At 53.1% G+C, this 17,392-nt stretch overlaps 1 protein-coding gene across 3 annotated transcripts in view; it reads left to right on the top strand.

Annotated features, from left to right (window-relative positions):
• FAM120B (family with sequence similarity 120 member B) overlaps positions 1–17,392 on the top strand; it is a 67,970-nt gene that overhangs the window by 41,041 nt on the left and 9,537 nt on the right. For 2 of the 3 annotated variants that reach the window (XM_023728422.1, XM_023728429.1), the window contains one exon: positions 7,968–9,735. In XM_023728422.1, the coding sequence (XP_023584190.1) occupies positions 7,968–8,582 (615 nt within the window). In that variant the 3' untranslated portion in view covers positions 8,583–9,735. Of the gene's footprint in view, positions 1–7,967; positions 9,736–10,038; positions 10,148–11,940; positions 12,034–17,392 lie in introns of those variants that run through there. The other variant, XM_023728432.1, reaches the window with a different exon arrangement.

Below are 17,392 nucleotides of genomic sequence, written 5' to 3'. Positions count from 1 at the left end.
CTGTGTCTTGCTGTTTATGTTACTCTGATGCTTCTCTTGAGTACCTGCCACACTGTGTCTTACTGTTCATGTTACTCTGATGCTTCTCTTGGACACTTGCCCTACTGGTCTTGCCATTCATGTTGCAGCAGTCAAGATATTAAACAATGTATCGCATTGGGAAAATCTGTTACGAAAGATCTCTCTAAAGTTTTAAAAAGCAAAGATGCCACTTTAATGACTAATGTGTGCCTGACCCAAGCCATGATCTTTTCAGTTGCCTCATAGGCATGTGAAAGCTGGTCAGGGAAAAGGGAAGGTAGAAGAAAAATGGATGCATTTGGATTGTGGTGTTGGCAAAGAATATTGAATATACTGTGAACTGCCAGAAGAACAAACAAATCAGTCTTAGAGAAAATACAACCAGAGTGCTCCTTAGAAATGAGGATGGCAAGACTTTGGCTCACTTTGGACACATCTTCAAGAAAGAACAGTTGCTAGAAAAGGACATCACGTTTGGTAAACTAGAGGGTCAGTGAAAACAAGGAAGACCCTCCGTGAGATGAATTGACACAGTAGTTTTCAGTAATGGACTCAAACGTACCAACGATTGTGAGGATGATGCAGGACCAGGCAGTGTTTCATTCTGTTGGACGTAAGGTCACCATGAGTCAGAGCCATCTTGGTGGCGACTGACAGCAACGTAACATTCTGGATTCGCCCCCTTTTTTAAATTTGCTCATCACTTGATGGGCATCTGGGTGGTTAACAGTTTTTGGCCATTGTGAACAGTGTTGCTGTGAACGTCATGCTCAAGTTTTTGTGTAGATGCGCTTACAGAGTTTTCTTAAATATGTGGACCTGAAGTCACTCCTCAGATGGTTAGAACTACAGCCTTTCTGTTTTTTTAAAAGTAGTTTTGCCACGATAAGCAACATCTTAATTCAGAATTGCATAAAAAATATTTTGAAGAAAAAATATCCACCTCAGAATGCGGAAGGAAAAAACCACATTCTCCAGAAAAGATCAGCAGAGCATGAAGATGCTTCCGATCATCAGAAGTCACCAGATGAAGCCTAGGGGCCGAGCTTACTGGACATTCTGGAATAAATGATCAGCTGGAGCCCACCAAAGGTGAAAAATCTGTGCATATCAAGGCTTGAGAAGAGAACACAGAAGGCTGGAGACAGTGGACTGTTGAGAAATAAGCGATACCACTCGCTGCCTGAAACGTTAGTGTTAGGCTGGCAAAACCGCTGCCCAGCCTGGGCTCTGTGGAGGCCCAGAAGGTGCTGCCGCTTCTCAGAACGTGTGTGGAAGGAAGGAGCCCACCAGGGGCAAACTGATGCCGCGCGAACGCGCATCCCTTCATCTGTCCTCGGCACCTTTCCGGTGTTGAAGTGCTCAGTTTATGAGAAATCCAGCGTCATGAGTCAGGGAATTAAAAAGAGTAGGAGCAGCTGGAGGGAAGAGGGCCCAGTGGTCATGTCTGCGTTGCCCATCCCCCATCTTCTCTACTCTCTCACTTGCCTTCTGATGGGTTCTCTCTCGGCAGACCCAGACCTGCCTCAGTCTGTGCGGAGACTTCCCTCAGCAGTTTTGGGGAAAGAGAGTGTGGTGGTCTTCGACGGCCCTGGCAAACTTCCCAGGAAAAGCGCTTCTCCCACACTAGATCACGTCTGCATTCCTGGAGCAACTATTACTGTCGACACAGAGATGGCTCTTTGACTAGCCCTGGGTTATGTGCCCACCCCCGGAGGGGGAGGGCAGCACTCTGGGGACAGAATGGGGTCACAGTGGAGCAGGGCTGACGCATCCCCATAGAGAGAAGTGCCTGGCAGCAGAGAAGCATCCCGTGCAGCTGCCTTGAACTAGTACGGTGCCAGGAGAGCATCCCAGGGCCCCTGGGCTTCCAGGGAAATGCTCCATCCATCAGGGGCAGCACTGCTCATTTGTCCAAGTGGGACTGGGGTGAATCTTATTTTCTTTCTGTTGCTTGTTCTCATCTTTTTATTTTTCTATAACGCACTTGTATTAGTTGTATAATACACAGAATTAAAATGACAAAGAAGACAGCACGGAGCAAAAACACAGCCCGTGTGTACGTGTGTACGGTGTGTGGTATGTGTATGTGGTGTGTGCACATATGTATATGGTGTGCGGTGTGATGTGTATGTGGTGTGTGGTGTTGCAGTATGATGTATGCAAACGTGTGGTGTGTGCACGTGTATGGTGTATGATGTGTACGTGGTGTGTGCACACGTATGGTGTGCAGTACGATGTGTATGTGGTGTGCACACGGGTGGTGTGCACGGTGTGTGCACACGTGTACGGTGTGCAGTATGTGTACATGGTGTGTGCACATGTGTGGTGTGCGTGGTATTTGCGCACGTGTGTATGGTGTTGCAGTGGTGTGTGCATGGTATGTGTGTATATGTGGTGTGTGCATAGTGTGTACACACACGTATGGCGTGTCTGGTGTGTGCGCGTACATGTGTATGGTATGTGGTGTGGTGTGTGCATGTGTGGTGTGTGTACGTGTGCGTGCACTTGTGTGGTGTATGTATGGTGTGTGTGCATGCATGTGTATGTTCTGCGATATGGTGTGGGCATGGTTTGTGTGTGTATAAAAATTAACTGAGAAGCTACTGTGGAGTCGGGCTTTTTGTCGACATCTTAACTCCAGTTCTCAACAGCTAAACTTTGGAAACTGAGGTTCAGAAGTAATTTGCCTAAAGCTAGAAATGTTGAAGTCATAATTCCAGCCTGGGCTCTGAAACCCCTGTGTGCACTGCTTTCTTTATGTCAGGGCATGCCTGTTACGAGGCGTCATCCAGTGAGAGGCCCTTCTTTCTGAGTGGGTCCCCAGGTGGCAGTACCTGTGTCCACCCGGGGTGCTCAGGAGGAGGTGGGCAGGGGCTGCAGTCCGTTTCTGGAGCTGTGGGCGGGTAGGAACTGGCGGGGGTTCAGTCTTTCTGGAGTTGTAGGCAGGTGAGGGCTGGCGGGGGTCCAGTGTCTTTCTGGAGCTGTGGGCAGGTGAGGGCTGGCAGGGGTCCAGTCTCTTTCTGGAGCTGTGGGCAGGTGGAGGCTGGCGGGTGGGTGCTGGGGTGTTGGGTGAGCCCAAGAGAGGTCTGGGACAGAGACCAGAGGGCAGTGGCTGATGCAGTGAGAGAGTACAGAGAGTGAAGACAGGAGCAGAAGGAAGGAGACCAGAAGGGGCTATGCAGGGAGAAGGGGACAGAGACCCTGGTGCCTCACGAGAGGAGAAGAGTGGTCCTGTGCACCACTGCTGCCGGAGGTACAGCTGGGCAACCCAGACCCCTTGCTGGTGTGTTTCCACCACGTGTCCATCCGCGTGGGCTGTGGGTTGGGGAGATGGCAGCGAGGCAGGTCTCCAGAGCTGGGCCTGAGGCAGGAACGAAGCTGGGTGCCGCCCTGTGGCTCTCCCTGTTGGCCAGCACCTCCTCCCCAGCTGCAGCTTCTCCCTGAGCCCCTGTGCCCTCCTCTACCCCAGGGCCCTCGCTGTCATCTAAAATGGAGGGTTTGCTCTGCCATGTGTTTCCCGTCCATCTGTCCCAAGCCCAGGCTTACGCGACGCTGAAATCCAAGATCAGCGTGGAAAGCTGCCTGCACCCCGTGGCCCTATCCTCCTCAAGAACCGTGGGCTCCGAATTGGGTTCTGGGTCTGGCACAGGGTTCTCCTGTCAGGGTCACAGCACTCCGGGAGCATTGAAAGTGTGGCTGTCAGGCAAATAAAGATTTCTTTCTGGAACGAAGAACGTCAGAACCATGGAGTAAGGTGATCAAGAGAATAGGTGAGGGGCTCTCTCCCTCATAGAGGTGCCGTCTCAGGCGGACACAGCGCAGTTAACTACGGTCAGCCTGATGCTATGTGGCCTCCACCCTCTTGAGTCATTTCTAACCTCCGTGAACAGCTCGGTGAGGATTGAACGGCACTTGGTGTCCGTGAAGCTGGGTCAGCTCCTGACGGTCGTTAACACACCTGCCTCACCGGTGTAAGGCTGGCCGTTTCCCACGGTCTGTGTCTGCAGAACCCCTGCTCACTGATGTTGAAGAAGCTTCGTTTAGGGCTGTTCTGTTTAAGTGTGTGCATACCTGGGATCAGGAGATTTCTCGTAAATAATGAGTCTCAGGGTGGAGCCTTCAGGACCAGACCAGGCTTCTCCAGCCAAAGACCCGGTGTGTTTTGTTGTCTTGTTGACCATAAACAGTCAGTATTTATAGTGTCCCCTCCCTGTTTGGATTCCACCTGCTTAGAGGACAGGTACCTTCTGAGCGGCATTGGAGGCTTTGTTTAGGTTGACCCAGGTTTGTTTCTTAAAGTGTCATTTTACATAAGTGCTAATAAACCAGGGTGAGCTAGCCGCCCTTAGCATATAAACACCACCCCCGGGCTGTTTACTGTTAAATATTGACTGTGGGCATTAGGGGCGTTAGGAACTGGTTCTTCCAGTTTGATGCCAGGAGCTGGGGGTACCTCTTGTCCTTCCTGTTCATCACCCAGAGGAGAGCCCACCTGGGCATTCATCCAAAGCGCCTTCAACCCTGTTTCCAAAACACAGGCTGCTTGTGTTTGCGGAGCCTCCCTGAGACCTGACCTCGGGTCTGGGTGCAGCCCTCTGCTTCTCAGGGTGTCCTGAAACCCCAGGCATTTTGGAGAAGGAAGGGGAATTGGGGGAAGAGGTCCAGATTTCTAATGCAGCCCCAGGTAGCTTAGATGAGCGGTTCTGTTGGATGAGTAATTTAGGGGTTGGCCTCGGTCACTGGGCCTTTCACAAGCCCTGGTTTTCACTGCGCTGTTCAGCCAATGTGGGCTGAGCCCTTCCTTAACGGACTGGTTGAGGGGAAGTATAATTTATCTCCTAAAACCATACATTGTAATTTAATGAAGCCGTGAGGCAAGCATTCTGGGAAATAAAAATTTTGTGACTGTGACGCTTTCAGAGTAATATATTCTGTCTCCCAGAGCTCAAGAAGCAAAAGAAGAACCATTAGGCTTGTTGTTGCTCCTGGCTGTAAGCCTACGAGCTGCTTGCTTTCGGCAGTGGCTAGGTCACCAATGAAGAGCTGAGGGTCTCGGAAGCCCTAGCACCACCCCTGACATGTTTGTCTTTATCACACTGGTTTAGAGTCGGGGAAAGAAAGCCACAAATTCAGGAAAGGTGGTTAATGTTTCTGGTTTGCTGAAGTCTCACCTGGGATCGATGTTCTGTCTTAGACCCTGGGTCACGTCCCCTGAAGCTGAGCGGAGCAGAACCCCCTGCCCTCCAGGCTCCTCTCCGTGTTAGGTGTGTCTGCCTTTCTGGACATGGTGATGTGTTTGCTTCTCTGGGGGGAGAGATGAGAGGGAGAGTCAGTGTCTCATAAAGTTGTTTGTAAGTCAAGGTGAAAGTTTGACATGTAGCTCCCTTTAGCTTGGGAGCGAGCTGGAAGAGGCTGCTCTCTGGGAAGAGGGAGTGTGGGTGGCCCTCGATGCGGCTGGGCCCCGGGTGGGAGTGGGTTTTCCAGCAGACTCAGTTCCAGCCTTGCCAATGAGGCTCTGTTTCTTCCTGTTGCCGCTCCTGCTGGACCAATCCCATAGGGGCTGGCAAGTTCCGACTGGGCAGCAGAGTCTGAGGTTTTGCCTTCACTGAAAAATGTTTTACAAGTAACTGCATTCAGAGCATGTGCTAATCTCTGAGAACGAGCACTGTCTGTCTTTAGGTGCGGTTTTTCCCAAGAGCAGGCTTTCTGGTTTCCAGTGTAGAACATAACTTATCTTTCCTCTCTCTGCACATAGCTCCTGGTGGTGTGAAGCTTCTGTAAGAGGCTAGCGTCATGGTTGCCTCCCTGAGGGATTTTCCCCTTCCCTGCAGCAGCCTGTGGTGTCTTGATCTCTCAGACAGAGCTCTCAGAGAACAGAGCTAGTGCACCTCTGTCTGTCCCCCCATTGTACCCGAGGCCCTTGAAGGTTGTCATTGCACCTTCACACCTGCACAGCATCTTATCAGACAGGTGGGAGAGCCCGACGGTGCCTCGGGATTGGGTGGCTCACAAACCAGGCCCTCGTACAGGTGAGATGCCCAGAACCATAGACGCTGAGGGGCTGCGATTCGGGGCGCTCCTACAAGGGCACATGGAGGTGCCTGAGCTGCCGTGAGGGCCCAGTGGCTCCAGTCTGGTGGTTATTGCAGAAGTGCTCCAGGGCATCTGTGCACACAGACCCGCCTGTGGTAGCGCACACAGGGCCAGCAGGACCCACCCGGCAAAGCCGTGTTCCGTTCTCTCTGGGCTGTGGGTGCAACCTGCCCTTCATCACCACGAGCTCCCAGGTGGGACTCTCACAGGGAGAGCTCACGGACAGACGTCAGCGGCAGGCGTGCCCAGTGACTGTGTCCTCGTCAGTGAGTGTTGTGCTGGAGGACAGAGCTGGCGCGTGTGTTGTGAAGACCCTCCTGCCCGTTCATTTATTGGGCAGCAGCACTGATAGAGAATAAGTATGAGTACTTGTCACGTTTTGGCGTAAGCTCAGCAGGTGCATGCAGGTGGAGAAATTTGGTTGGTTGCCTGCTGTGTGGCAGACTTGTGCTGGGTACAGAGAAGACACGTCGGTGTGGCCTTCAGAGAGCTCACGGCTCCTGCGGAGAGTGTACGGCAGATAATGTGCAACATCAGGCCCTGGAGCACAGGGGACGCTTGTCCTGGAGAAGAGAGGCGACGCCTGGGTCACACTGGAGGGTGAGCACGTTTATAGGTCAGGGAGCGCGGTGAGGATCGGTACATCTGGGAGAGGGAGCGGTGTCTGCAAAGGCACCAAACAAAGTGAGTCACGCCGTGGGGTGTTGGGAGCAAACTGTAGTCAGTTTACAAAGTGCTGGGTAGATAGCTGCCATTGAGTTGGCTTTGACTCATGACGACTTTATCTGCAGTAGAACAAAACCTTGCCTGGTTCCCCATCACTCACAGTTGCCACCATGTTCACCTCCATCATCACCGCTCATGTGTCAAGCTGTCTCGCCAGGGATCTCCAGCGCCCTTGCTGGCCCTCTGCTTCACCAAGCGTGATACCCTTCTCCAGTGATTGACCCCGTCTGATGACATGTCCAAAGCAAGCAAGTAGGGCAGTGATCTGTTGTGATCCATAGGGTTTACACTGTCTGATTTTCAGAAATAGATCACCAGTCTTTTCTTCCAGGTCTTAGTCTGGAAACTCCACTGAAACCTCTCCACTATGAGTAACCTGCTGGTATTTGAAATGCCAGTGGCATAGCTTCCAGCGTCACAGCAACATGGAAGCCACCACAGTAGGACAAACTCACAGATGGCTAGTGTAAAAAGTGATAGATGGCATAAAAATAACCATGAAATTCTAAAGTAAAATTCTGTGCACCACGAAACTGCACACAACATTGCACTGCACGGGTGTGATGTGGCTTATTTGGGAGGTCAGTGGCCGCCCGCTGGTGCCTGCTCATTGTCCATGCTGAGTCAGGGCAGCCGGCAGGCAGAGTCCTGACCAGGTGTCTGTGAGGCCGGCCAGCTGAGCCCCTTAGCAAGCAGCCATGTGTGAATAGGAGCAAGAGGCTGAGGTGTCAGAGGAGTGCTCTGCTGGTGGGCTATGTCTGCCCAAAGCACCGCATAGGGGAACGCCGAGTGTGGGGCCCTGGGGCCGAGACATCTGGGATTTTCCACTCAATCCTTGGGGGTCCCTCTGCTTACTCATCCCATCTTGCATCCTCCTCTGACTCACCGATTTTTTAAAATTTTATTGTTGTTGAGAACATGCACAGCAAAACATACACCAATTCCACAGTTTCTCCATGTACAATTCAGTGACATTGATCGCTGATCCTGAGGTATGAAGACAGGCATCGTGCCAAGCCACATGCAGTGGCCCACTCCGAGCACATGAGCCTGTCATTGTCATCTCAGGCATTTTCCTGACGCTCACGACTCTCTCCTGTGTCTGTGTGTGTGTGCTTCCACAGCTTGACCACATCAACCCCAGGGCTGTGCAGCTGGGCTCCCTCTTCGTCCGTGGCCTCACCACACTGGTGTTCGTCAACAGTGCGTGTGGTTTCCCTTTGGACATGAGTGACTTCATGCCCTGGAACATCTTTGATGGGAAGCTCTTTCATCAAAAGTACCTGCAGTCTGAGAAAGGGTACAGCGTGGAGGCGCTTCTGGAGCAGAACGTGAGTCCGTGTCGTGCGTGTGGCAAGTCAGACACGATCACCACCACCAGACATGGTGAAGACACAGTCATTGTCACAGCCACCACATACTGTCAGACAGACATGGCCAGACAGTCAGGTGTAGTCACAACAGTCAGACACGGCCACACACGGCTGCAACGATCAGACACAGACAGACACAGTTGCGATAGACACAGTCACAACAGTTGGACATGGCCACACATGGCCGCAACAATCAGACACAGTCAGACACAGCTGCAGCAGCCAGACACGACCACACACAGTCACAACAGTCAGACACAGTCACAACGGTCAGACACAGCCACACATGGGCGCAACAATCATATACAGTCACAGCCACAACAGCTGGACACGACCACGCATGGCCACAACAATCAGACACAGTAGCAACAGTTGGACACGGCCACACGTGGTTGCAACAGTCAGACACCGCCAGACACACTCGCAGCAGTCAGACATGACCACACACGGTTGCAACAATCAGACACGGTCACAGTCATAACAGTGGGGACAGTCAACAACAGCTGGGCACAGCCACACGTGGTCACAAGAGCCAGACACAGTCACACTGGCCAGACGTGGTTACAACAGCCAGACACAGACGTGGTCACAGGTTTGAAGTCGATGGCTCGGGTGCACACGAGAGCACAGGCGCCGTGCAGCCCCTCACCAGCCACGCCCTGTCCTCGTGGCCACTGTAGACAGACACATCTGTTTACCAGGCCTTGGACGTCTACACAGACGACACCAAGACTTAGGCTGTACTTTGTAAACCTTTGCTGTCTAGTGAAGGGCGCCATAAGCCAGAGCATATCAGCGGCCTCTGCTGTGAGCCTGCAACAGGGCTGCAGACCCCACACCTCCCACCCAGCCTCACACAGCTCTAATTTCTCAAGTTTTTAAATTCTTTTCCCCTTTTAAGAACTAATGCTCCTTCCAGAGGTGCACCCACAGACAACAGACTGAACATGAGTAGTTGAATATACTGCTTGAAAATATTCCCTAAAGATGGCCAGTTTAGGGGGCATTGGCTGCTGATTAGCTATATGAGGACATTCACTGCACAATCCCAGGAAGAGGTCCAAACAGAACCTTGAACCAGCTCCTGTGGCTATGTCTCATGTCCGCAGGAAGGAGCCAGCCCACCACAGCCTAGCAGAGGGCATGTGCTATTCATACACGTCGGGGAAGGCACTTGGTAGTGTGCCCCATCACATTGTCACCAACTCCTGCGTGTCAAGAGTCAGAGTGTTCAGAACTCAGAAGAAGCCACAGTCATATATAGACAGAAAGCAGAGTAGTGAGGGGCAGCTGTGGGGTGACGAAGGCTCAGCCACAGGCCTGGGTCTCCACTTCCTGTCACATCTCGTCCTGACCAGCTACAGGGCGATTATCGGCTCATACTTTCCAATTAGTGCAGTTGGGGCCTATAGACTGGAACAGTCGATGCGAGAACAGGAGCCAGAGGGGAGGAGTTCTCAGCCCGGTCACCACCACGGTTCCCACCTGATGAAGGCGGAGATAGAAGACGTTTCAGATACACGGCACAGTGGAAGTTGGAGGTTCTCGTGCAGGAGTGATTGGCCTGCAAAGGACAGGGGCTGTGACTGTTCATTCTGTGCTGCTTTTCTGGGGGCTCAGTTTTCTGTGGACCTCTTTTTAAGTCATAATGCTGACAGGAACCTGTTCCTGAGAGCTGCTCTCACTCTGCAGTCAGGGTCTCCCCTGCCTGGCGCCGCCTACGGGGTCCATCCTGTGGTCAGGGTCTCCCACACCTGGTGTTGCCCCTGGGGTCTGGGTTGCGTTCAGTGTGGCACAGCTTGATGCTGTTATCTGTTTGCAGAGGTCGCTGCTGATGCGGTTCCACAGCCTCAAGTCGGTGGTGGTCAAGGCCTGCCTGAGGGAAAACAGGCGCATCAAGAGCCGACAGCGCTGGGGCTCCCACCACACAGGTGGGTGCGGCGTCAGGGGTCATCACGGGTGGGCGTGGCGCTCCGGGATGCCAGGAAGAGGCGCTGAAGGTGGGAGAAACGGTGAACTTAGCATGAAGGTTCTGTCCAGTGGTGTAAACTTGCAGGAAGAGCCGCTTGCTGGTGAGCCGACCAGGAGTCCAGTCTCAGTCGACCCTCCTCCCGGGGCCGGAGCACAAGACGGCTTGTTGGATAAAAGTAATTAGAGAAATTTAGGACATAAAGCTTTAAGATGTAAACGACCTTTGGTTCTGTCGCTGAGGTGATGAGTGTCAGCACGGCCGTGTGTCTGCAGGGTGCTGTGCCTGTCCCAGCGCGGCCGCCTGTGTCCTGCCGTCTCCTGGTTCCACGTGCGCAGTTCACAGCACAGTTGTCATCACGTTAATGACAGCCCCTCAGACGTGGCTGCTCTGTCTGCTTCGCCACCCCCCGCTCTGAGCCCGTGGGCGTTTCCAGTTTTTCATAGTTGTAATGAGTTTTCATACGCGCCTGGTGCACTGCACGTTTCGTGTGAGGTCAGCAGTCCTCGGCGCCGCCCTGAACGCTACCTGAGTGGGGGAGAGCGGTAAGGGCGGGAAGGCTCTCTTCCAATGGTACCAGCTCCCTCCCTGCCCTCCTTTCTCCGTCCTCTACCGTTTCCTACCAACTGCGGTCAAGATTGGAGACCCCAAAGCAAGAGTGATCGCAGAGGCAGCGTACAGCACGCCCTGGAGTGCAGCCTGGCCCCGACGTCTGCTCTTGGGAGAACATGGGTGTCCATCAGATGTCATGGTATACCTGGGAACGTTGCTGGGCCTGCGCTCCAAGGAGGCATACCGTGGCTCATTTGCCCTCCCTCACCACGGCCTGAGTGGGGAGCAGTGACCGTTTCTGGCCAGAAGGTCCTGCTGGCTGGGGCAGGCAGAGCCCAGTTGTCACGTGGTGGGCCAGGCAGCTCTGCCTCCTGCTCCCGGGTTGAGATCACATGACCAGTGACGGTGGGCAGAACCAGTCAGACCTTGTCCTCCTTGCTCACGTCAGCCTCCTGAGCGTCAAGTGCAGGCCTGGCCCCACGGCTGACCAGGCAGCCCCGTCTGCGTTGTTGGGGAGCCCCAACTCCACTGCCAATCCCCTCTCAGGCAGCCCCGTCTGTGTTGTTGGGGAGCCCTAACTCCACTGCCAGTCCCCTCTCAGGCAGCCCCGTCTGTGTTGTTGGGGAGCCCTAACTCCACTGCCAATCCCCTCTCAGGCAGCCCTGTCTGCATTGCTGGGGAGCCCCAGCTCCACTGCCAATGCCCTCTCAGGCAGCCCTGTCTGCGTTGTTGGGGAGCCCCAACTCCACTGCCAGTCCCCTTTCAGGCATCCCTGTCTGCACTGGTGGGGAGCCCCAACTCCACTGCTGACTCCCTCTCAGGCAGCCCTGTCTGCGTGGTCGGGGAGCCCCAACTCCACTGCCAATCCCCTCTCAGGCAGCCCTGTCTGCGTTGTTGGGGAGCTCCAACTCCACTGATCCCCTCTCAGGCAGCCCTGTCTGCATTGTTGGGGAGCCCCAACTCCACTGCCAGTCCCCTTTCAGGCATCCCTATCTGCACTGGTGGGGAGCCCCAACTCCACTGCTGACCCCCTCTCAGGTGGCCCTGTCTGCGTGGTTGGGGAGCCCCAACTCCACTGCTGACCCCCTCTCAGGCGGCCCTGTCTGCACGGTCGGGGAGCCCGGGCCGGTCCCCCTACTGCCCTGATAGGCTCTCAAGGCAAGATGTTTGGTGACCTGCTGATGTGCTGATTGTATTCCACAGGGCGATGGTCGAGACAGGGCTCCGGCTCCCAGCAGCCGAGTTCCGGGTATGGCCGCCCGGGCCAAGGACAGCCATGGAGGTACCCGGGGCCAGGTAAGACGGTGACAGCTGGCACAGACCCTGCCACGGCACTGCCGGCTGTGCCTTCCGTGTGAAGTGCTGCCGTCCCTGTATTTGATGAAAGTTGCCAGCGTCTGTTTGGAGACAGGTTGTGTATGTAGAAGCAGGCGACCAGACGGTGCCCGCTGCTTTCTGTGTTCTGTGCTCCCTTCACCCCAGCCAGGCCCTGAGCGTCTACCCATGCCGGGGGCTGGGATCCTTGCAGGTACTTTTGAGGGTGCTTTTCACACAGAATGCACTGCAGTTTGTCAGAGTTGACACCCATAGGACCCAGGCGTGCTCGTGAGCATGCCCTGCCCACTTGGCCAGCTCCGTGACGTCACTGAAGATGCAGGTGTGTCAGCATGCAGTCCTGCCCGGCCCGCGTGTGCCGGAGCCTGGCGTGTACACAGAAGTCTGCGTGTGCTCACAGAGGTGCTCAGGCACACGCGGCAGAATTTCAGCTCGTGGTCTGGGAGAGGAGAGCAGGGTTGATGGGCGCAGCTGGAAGGGGGCGTATTGGGAGGCACAGGAGCCTCGACAGGAGCCTGTGGGGGTGGCCAGGGCACGTGGGGTAGGTGGTAGGAGATCGCGCCTGCTGTTACCAGAGTTGGAATCTTACCCTTTATGTGCACGGATTAGAGCCGTTGAAAGTTTTAAGCAGATGAGAAACAGCATCCGACCTGGCTTGTGGATTATTATACAAATTCAAGCCAAGTGAAGCAGCTAAGTAAAGGATTAGGACTTGGCAAAGGGCCCCTTTGGGATTCTAAGCCTTTCCAAGCAAAACCCAAATACAGAAACTTCATAATGAGACTTTTTTTCCTTTTGTGCGTTTGTTCATTTATCCATTAGATAAGTCTTTATTGAGTGTTCATCTAGTGACTCAGCTGTATAGAAAGGCCAGCCAAGCCTGGTCCTCACTGGACTTAGACTTCCCCTCTCTCTCTCTTTCCATCTCTCCCTCTCGTGGATTGAATTGTGTCCCCCCAAAATATCTGTCCACTTGACTAGGTCATGATTCCCAGTACTGTATGGTTGTCCACCATTTTGTCATCTGATGTCATTTTTCTATGTGTTGTAAATCCTATCACTGTGATGTTAATAAGGTGGATTAGCAGTGGCAGTTATATTGATGAGATCTACAACATTATATTGTATCTTAAGGCAGTGTCTTTTGAGATATAAGAGAGAAGCAAGCAGCAAGACATGGGGACCTCATGCCACCAGGGAGGTAGCACCAGGAGCGGAGTGTGTCCTTTGGTCCCAGGGTTCCTGTGCTGAGAAGCTCCTGGACTAGAGGAAGATTGATGACAAGGACCTTCCTCCAGAGCTGACAGAGAGAGAAAGCCTTCCGCTAGAGCTGGTACCCTAAATTTGGACTTCTAGTCTACTAGACTGTTGTTTGTTAAAGCCATCCACTTGAGGTATTTCTGTCACAGCAGCATCTGCCATCTTAAAGTGTCTGGGAAGATCTCTCTAAGATCTAAGGTAATATTTAAGCACAGACCCAGTGATGATGGCAGAGCAGCAGCCCCCTCTGAGAGAGGATGTTCCCAGCCAGGAGAAGCTGCTGCAAAGGCCTGAGCCAGGGCTTCTCGTGTCCCAGGAATGAGTGAGGGGCAGAGCAGAGGGGCAGCAGCAGTAGAACTCAGGTCTACACTAGTGAGATGCATTATGGTGACAGGCGAGGCATAGCGGGAGAGGTGGCCACCCTACACTTATGTTCCTTGGGTCCCCAGACTGCCCGAGTGCATAATGCCTTCACACCTCAGATGGGAAGCTGGGTGGTGGGGCTGACCTTGTCTGGTTGGCTCAGAGCTGAGTGGGCAGTGCAGCCCCTCTCCATTTGGGGGCCCTGCCAGACCCCGAATGCCTGGGCCGCTTGATGTTACATGTGGCACCCAGGGATCCCGCCCCAGGGGAGAGTTGGACGGTGCCCAGCCAGCCAGCAGAGCAGGCAGGTGATGTGATGGCAGGCTGTTTACCTTTTGCTCTGTGGAGTCCTCTGCTTATCCCTCTGAGCAAGTGAGAACAGCCTCGTGCACAGAACCTAGCGTGTCATAGCAGACCCTCTCCCCGACCTTTCCCTGCCACCCATGTGGCCCATTTGGGCCTCGTGGGAAGACGCTGGCCTGTTACTTACCTTCTCTGGCTCAGGGTTGTCCCTTTCCTCCCCTCTGGACCCAGGTGGGAGAGGGGACCGACCAGAGGTCATTGGCGTGCAGACAGTGAGGGGGAAGTGAAGGCTGGGCCAGAGGAGGTAGGCAGAGGCGGGACTTCTGAGGTGGTCTGTTGCTGTCTGGCTGTAATTGGCATATTTGCCTGTCATGGGTTTTTATTACGTTATCCCTGTAGTGGACAGGTGTTTACAGTACGCATAGTAAACAGGTGCGTTAAAGTCACCACCCTCCCTTAGACAAGGCGCCTAACGTGGTGCCTCGGATTCTTCATCAGGCATAAGGCCTGGACAACCGTCAGCGTCCCCTCTGTCTCTGGAATTCTGTGAATAATGACACCTCAGGATTAGTAAGAAAGGTGTGACCGTGTTTGTTACTTATAGAATACTGTCAGGAACATGCCTGATGTGGCCCTGTCTTAGACACTGAGTTGAGTCAGACCTGTTTGGTACTTGGCTATGCCTGTGAAGCCCCTTGGAGTAGGAAGAGTTACCAGGTTCCTTGTGCTTCTTTCATTTCCCAGCAGTGCTTGCTGCAGTGGCTTCAGACAGGGTGTGTCTCTGAGCCTTGTTCCAGCACTCACCATGGTCTGACCTCAGCAGAGTCCTTCCTTCTGTACCTGTTTTCCTAGTCTGGTGTGATGCCCATCTCGCAGGGCGATTGTGAGGACTAGAGAGAAATCAGTGTACCTAGCACAGCTTCTGGCATATAGTTCAGTGGGGTTATCATTGTCACTTCTTACGTCTTGTTTTAGAGCATTTTCAGTGTTACTTTCTTGACTTTACCGCTAGTGTTTTTCTTAATATTTATGCTGAGTTGTTTTAGTAAAGATATTTTCTTTTTAAAAAAAATGAGCTACAATAAACAAGCCTAAGCCTGCCTGTGTAGACTGGCGTTATAGTTTCTGATGTCAGTGAACCAACCCTGTGAGAAGCCTGTTGCTGAAAGACCAGGTACTCCCCAGGGCAGCACCTCCATCCTGGCAGAAGTCTTCTCTGACTGCAGGGCTGTCCCAGGAAGGTGCCTCATGAATGTCCAGAGAGACAGCAAGCCTGACGGGCACAGTTTAGTCAGTCAAGGAGAAACTGTCATTCTCAGATTTATGAGAAACAAAGAGTTGGGTTTCTTCCAAGTTCTGTTAGCCAAGAATATCAGCGTCTGGAAATCTCTCCTAATGCAGATTTAAAAATAGAGTGACTTTCCTTAGGGCAGGATAGTAAATATCCATCTGTCACCTGTTCCCTGCTAGGGAGGAATGGTCTTACTCTTTGAGTCCTGTATAACTCTGAGCCAGGTTTCTCGGGTCCTCTAATAGTAAACCCTGGTCTGTTAGATCCACAAGTCCAGGTGACGCCGCTGTTCTCCTCAGTCCAGTGTGTGTGATAATGGTGCTATGGCAGGTTGAAATTAGGCTGAGAGCTCTTTAGATAGCACGCCATGGAGTGATTTTTCTCCAGTCAGACCAGGAGCTAGTGTAGGTGAGAAGAAAGCAGTTGGGTGGGCACAAGTTTGGGGATGAGCAGGTTGGATGCAGAATGACAAGGAGAAAAAGGTATTGAGGGGCTGGTAAGAGAGTGGTTGAAGTGGGGTTCCACTGGGACTAGACCTAGAGAAAGAGAGGCTGTGAGGCTGAAGTTGGAGAGTGAAGGAGTCCAGAGCAACCAGCCAGCAGGGTGGAAACTCAACAGTAGGTCTGGGAGGGTGTAGAGTCCCAGGGATGGAGCTAAGAAGTGACATGGTCTGAGGTATGACTGAGGGAGCAGATTTACACAGGTAGGGGTAAGGGTTGTCACTGCAGGGGCTCTGAGGGGTGAAGGTTGTCAACGCAGGGGCTCTGAGGGGTGAAGGTTGTCAACACAGGGGCTCTGAGGGGTGAAGGTTGTCACTGCAGGGGCTCTGAGGGGGTAAAATTTGTCACCCTCGGGCTCTGAGGGGTGAAGCTTGTCACCCTCAGGCTCTGAGGAGTGAAGGTCGTCACCACAGGGCCTCTGAGGGGTGAAGGTTGTCATCTCAAGGGCTCTGAGGGGTGAAGGTTGTCATCACCACAGGGGCTCTGAGGGGTGAAGGTTGTCACCACAGGGGCTCCGAGGAGTGAAGGTTGTCACTGCAGGGGCTCTGAGGGGTGAAGGTTGTCATCTCAAGGGCTCTGAGGAGTGAAGGTCATCACCACAGGGCTCTGAGGGATGAAGATTGTCATATCAGGGGCTCTGAGGGGTAAAAGTTGTCACCCTCAGGGGCTCTGAAGGGTGAAGGTCATCACTGCAGGGCCTCTGATGGGTGAAAGGCTTTACTGCAGGGGCTCTGAATGGTGAAAGTGGTCATCGGGCTCTAAGGGGTGAAGATTATCATCTCAGGGGCTCTGAGGAGTGAAGAGCATCACCACAGGGGCTCTGAGGGGTGAAAGTTGTCACCACAGGGGCTCTGAGGGGTGAAGGTTGTCATCACCACAGGGGCTCTGAGGGGTGAAGGTTGTCACCCACAGGGGCTCTGAGGGGTGAAGGTCATCACCACATTGGTTCTGAAGGGTGAAGATTGTCACCTCAGAGACTCTGAGGGGTCAGGGTTGTCACCTGTAGGGGCTCTGAGGGTTTTTTGTCTTTTGTTTTTTAATTGTGCTTTAAGTGAAAGTTTACAATTCAGGTTAGTTAGTCTCATACAAAACTTTATACATACATTGTTATGTGACCCTAGTTGTTCTCCCTGTACTGTGACAGCACACTCCTCCTTTTCACCCCGGATTTCCCATGTCCATTCAACAAACTCCTGACCCTTTCTGCCTTCTCATCTCGCCTCGGACAGGAGCTACCCGTTAGTCTCATGTATCTTCTTGAGCTAAGAAGCACACTCTTCACGAGTATCATTTTATGTCTCATAGTCCAGTCTAATCTTTGTCTGAAGAGTTGGCCTCAGGCATGGTTTTAGTTTTGGGCTAACAGAGTCTGGGGGCCATGTCTTCCGGGGTCCCTCCAGTCTCAGTCAGACCATTGTAAGTCTGGTCTTTTTACTAGAATTTGAGTTCTGCGCCCCCTTTATCCTGCTCCGTCAGGGACTCTCTGTTGTGTTCCCTGATAGGGCGGTCATTGGTGGTAGCCGGGCACCATCTAGTTCTTCTGGTCTCAGGCTGATGAAGTCTCTGGTTTTTGTGGCCCTTTCTGTCTCTTGGGCTAATACTT

Source organism: Trichechus manatus, unplaced genomic scaffold, assembly GCF_000243295.1.
Source record: "Trichechus manatus latirostris isolate Lorelei unplaced genomic scaffold, TriManLat1.0 scaffold00002, whole genome shotgun sequence".
NCBI lineage: Eukaryota > Metazoa > Chordata > Mammalia > Sirenia > Trichechidae > Trichechus > Trichechus manatus.
Note: the sequence above shows the minus strand (reverse complement) of the source record. Positions and strands in the feature narration are given on the sequence as shown.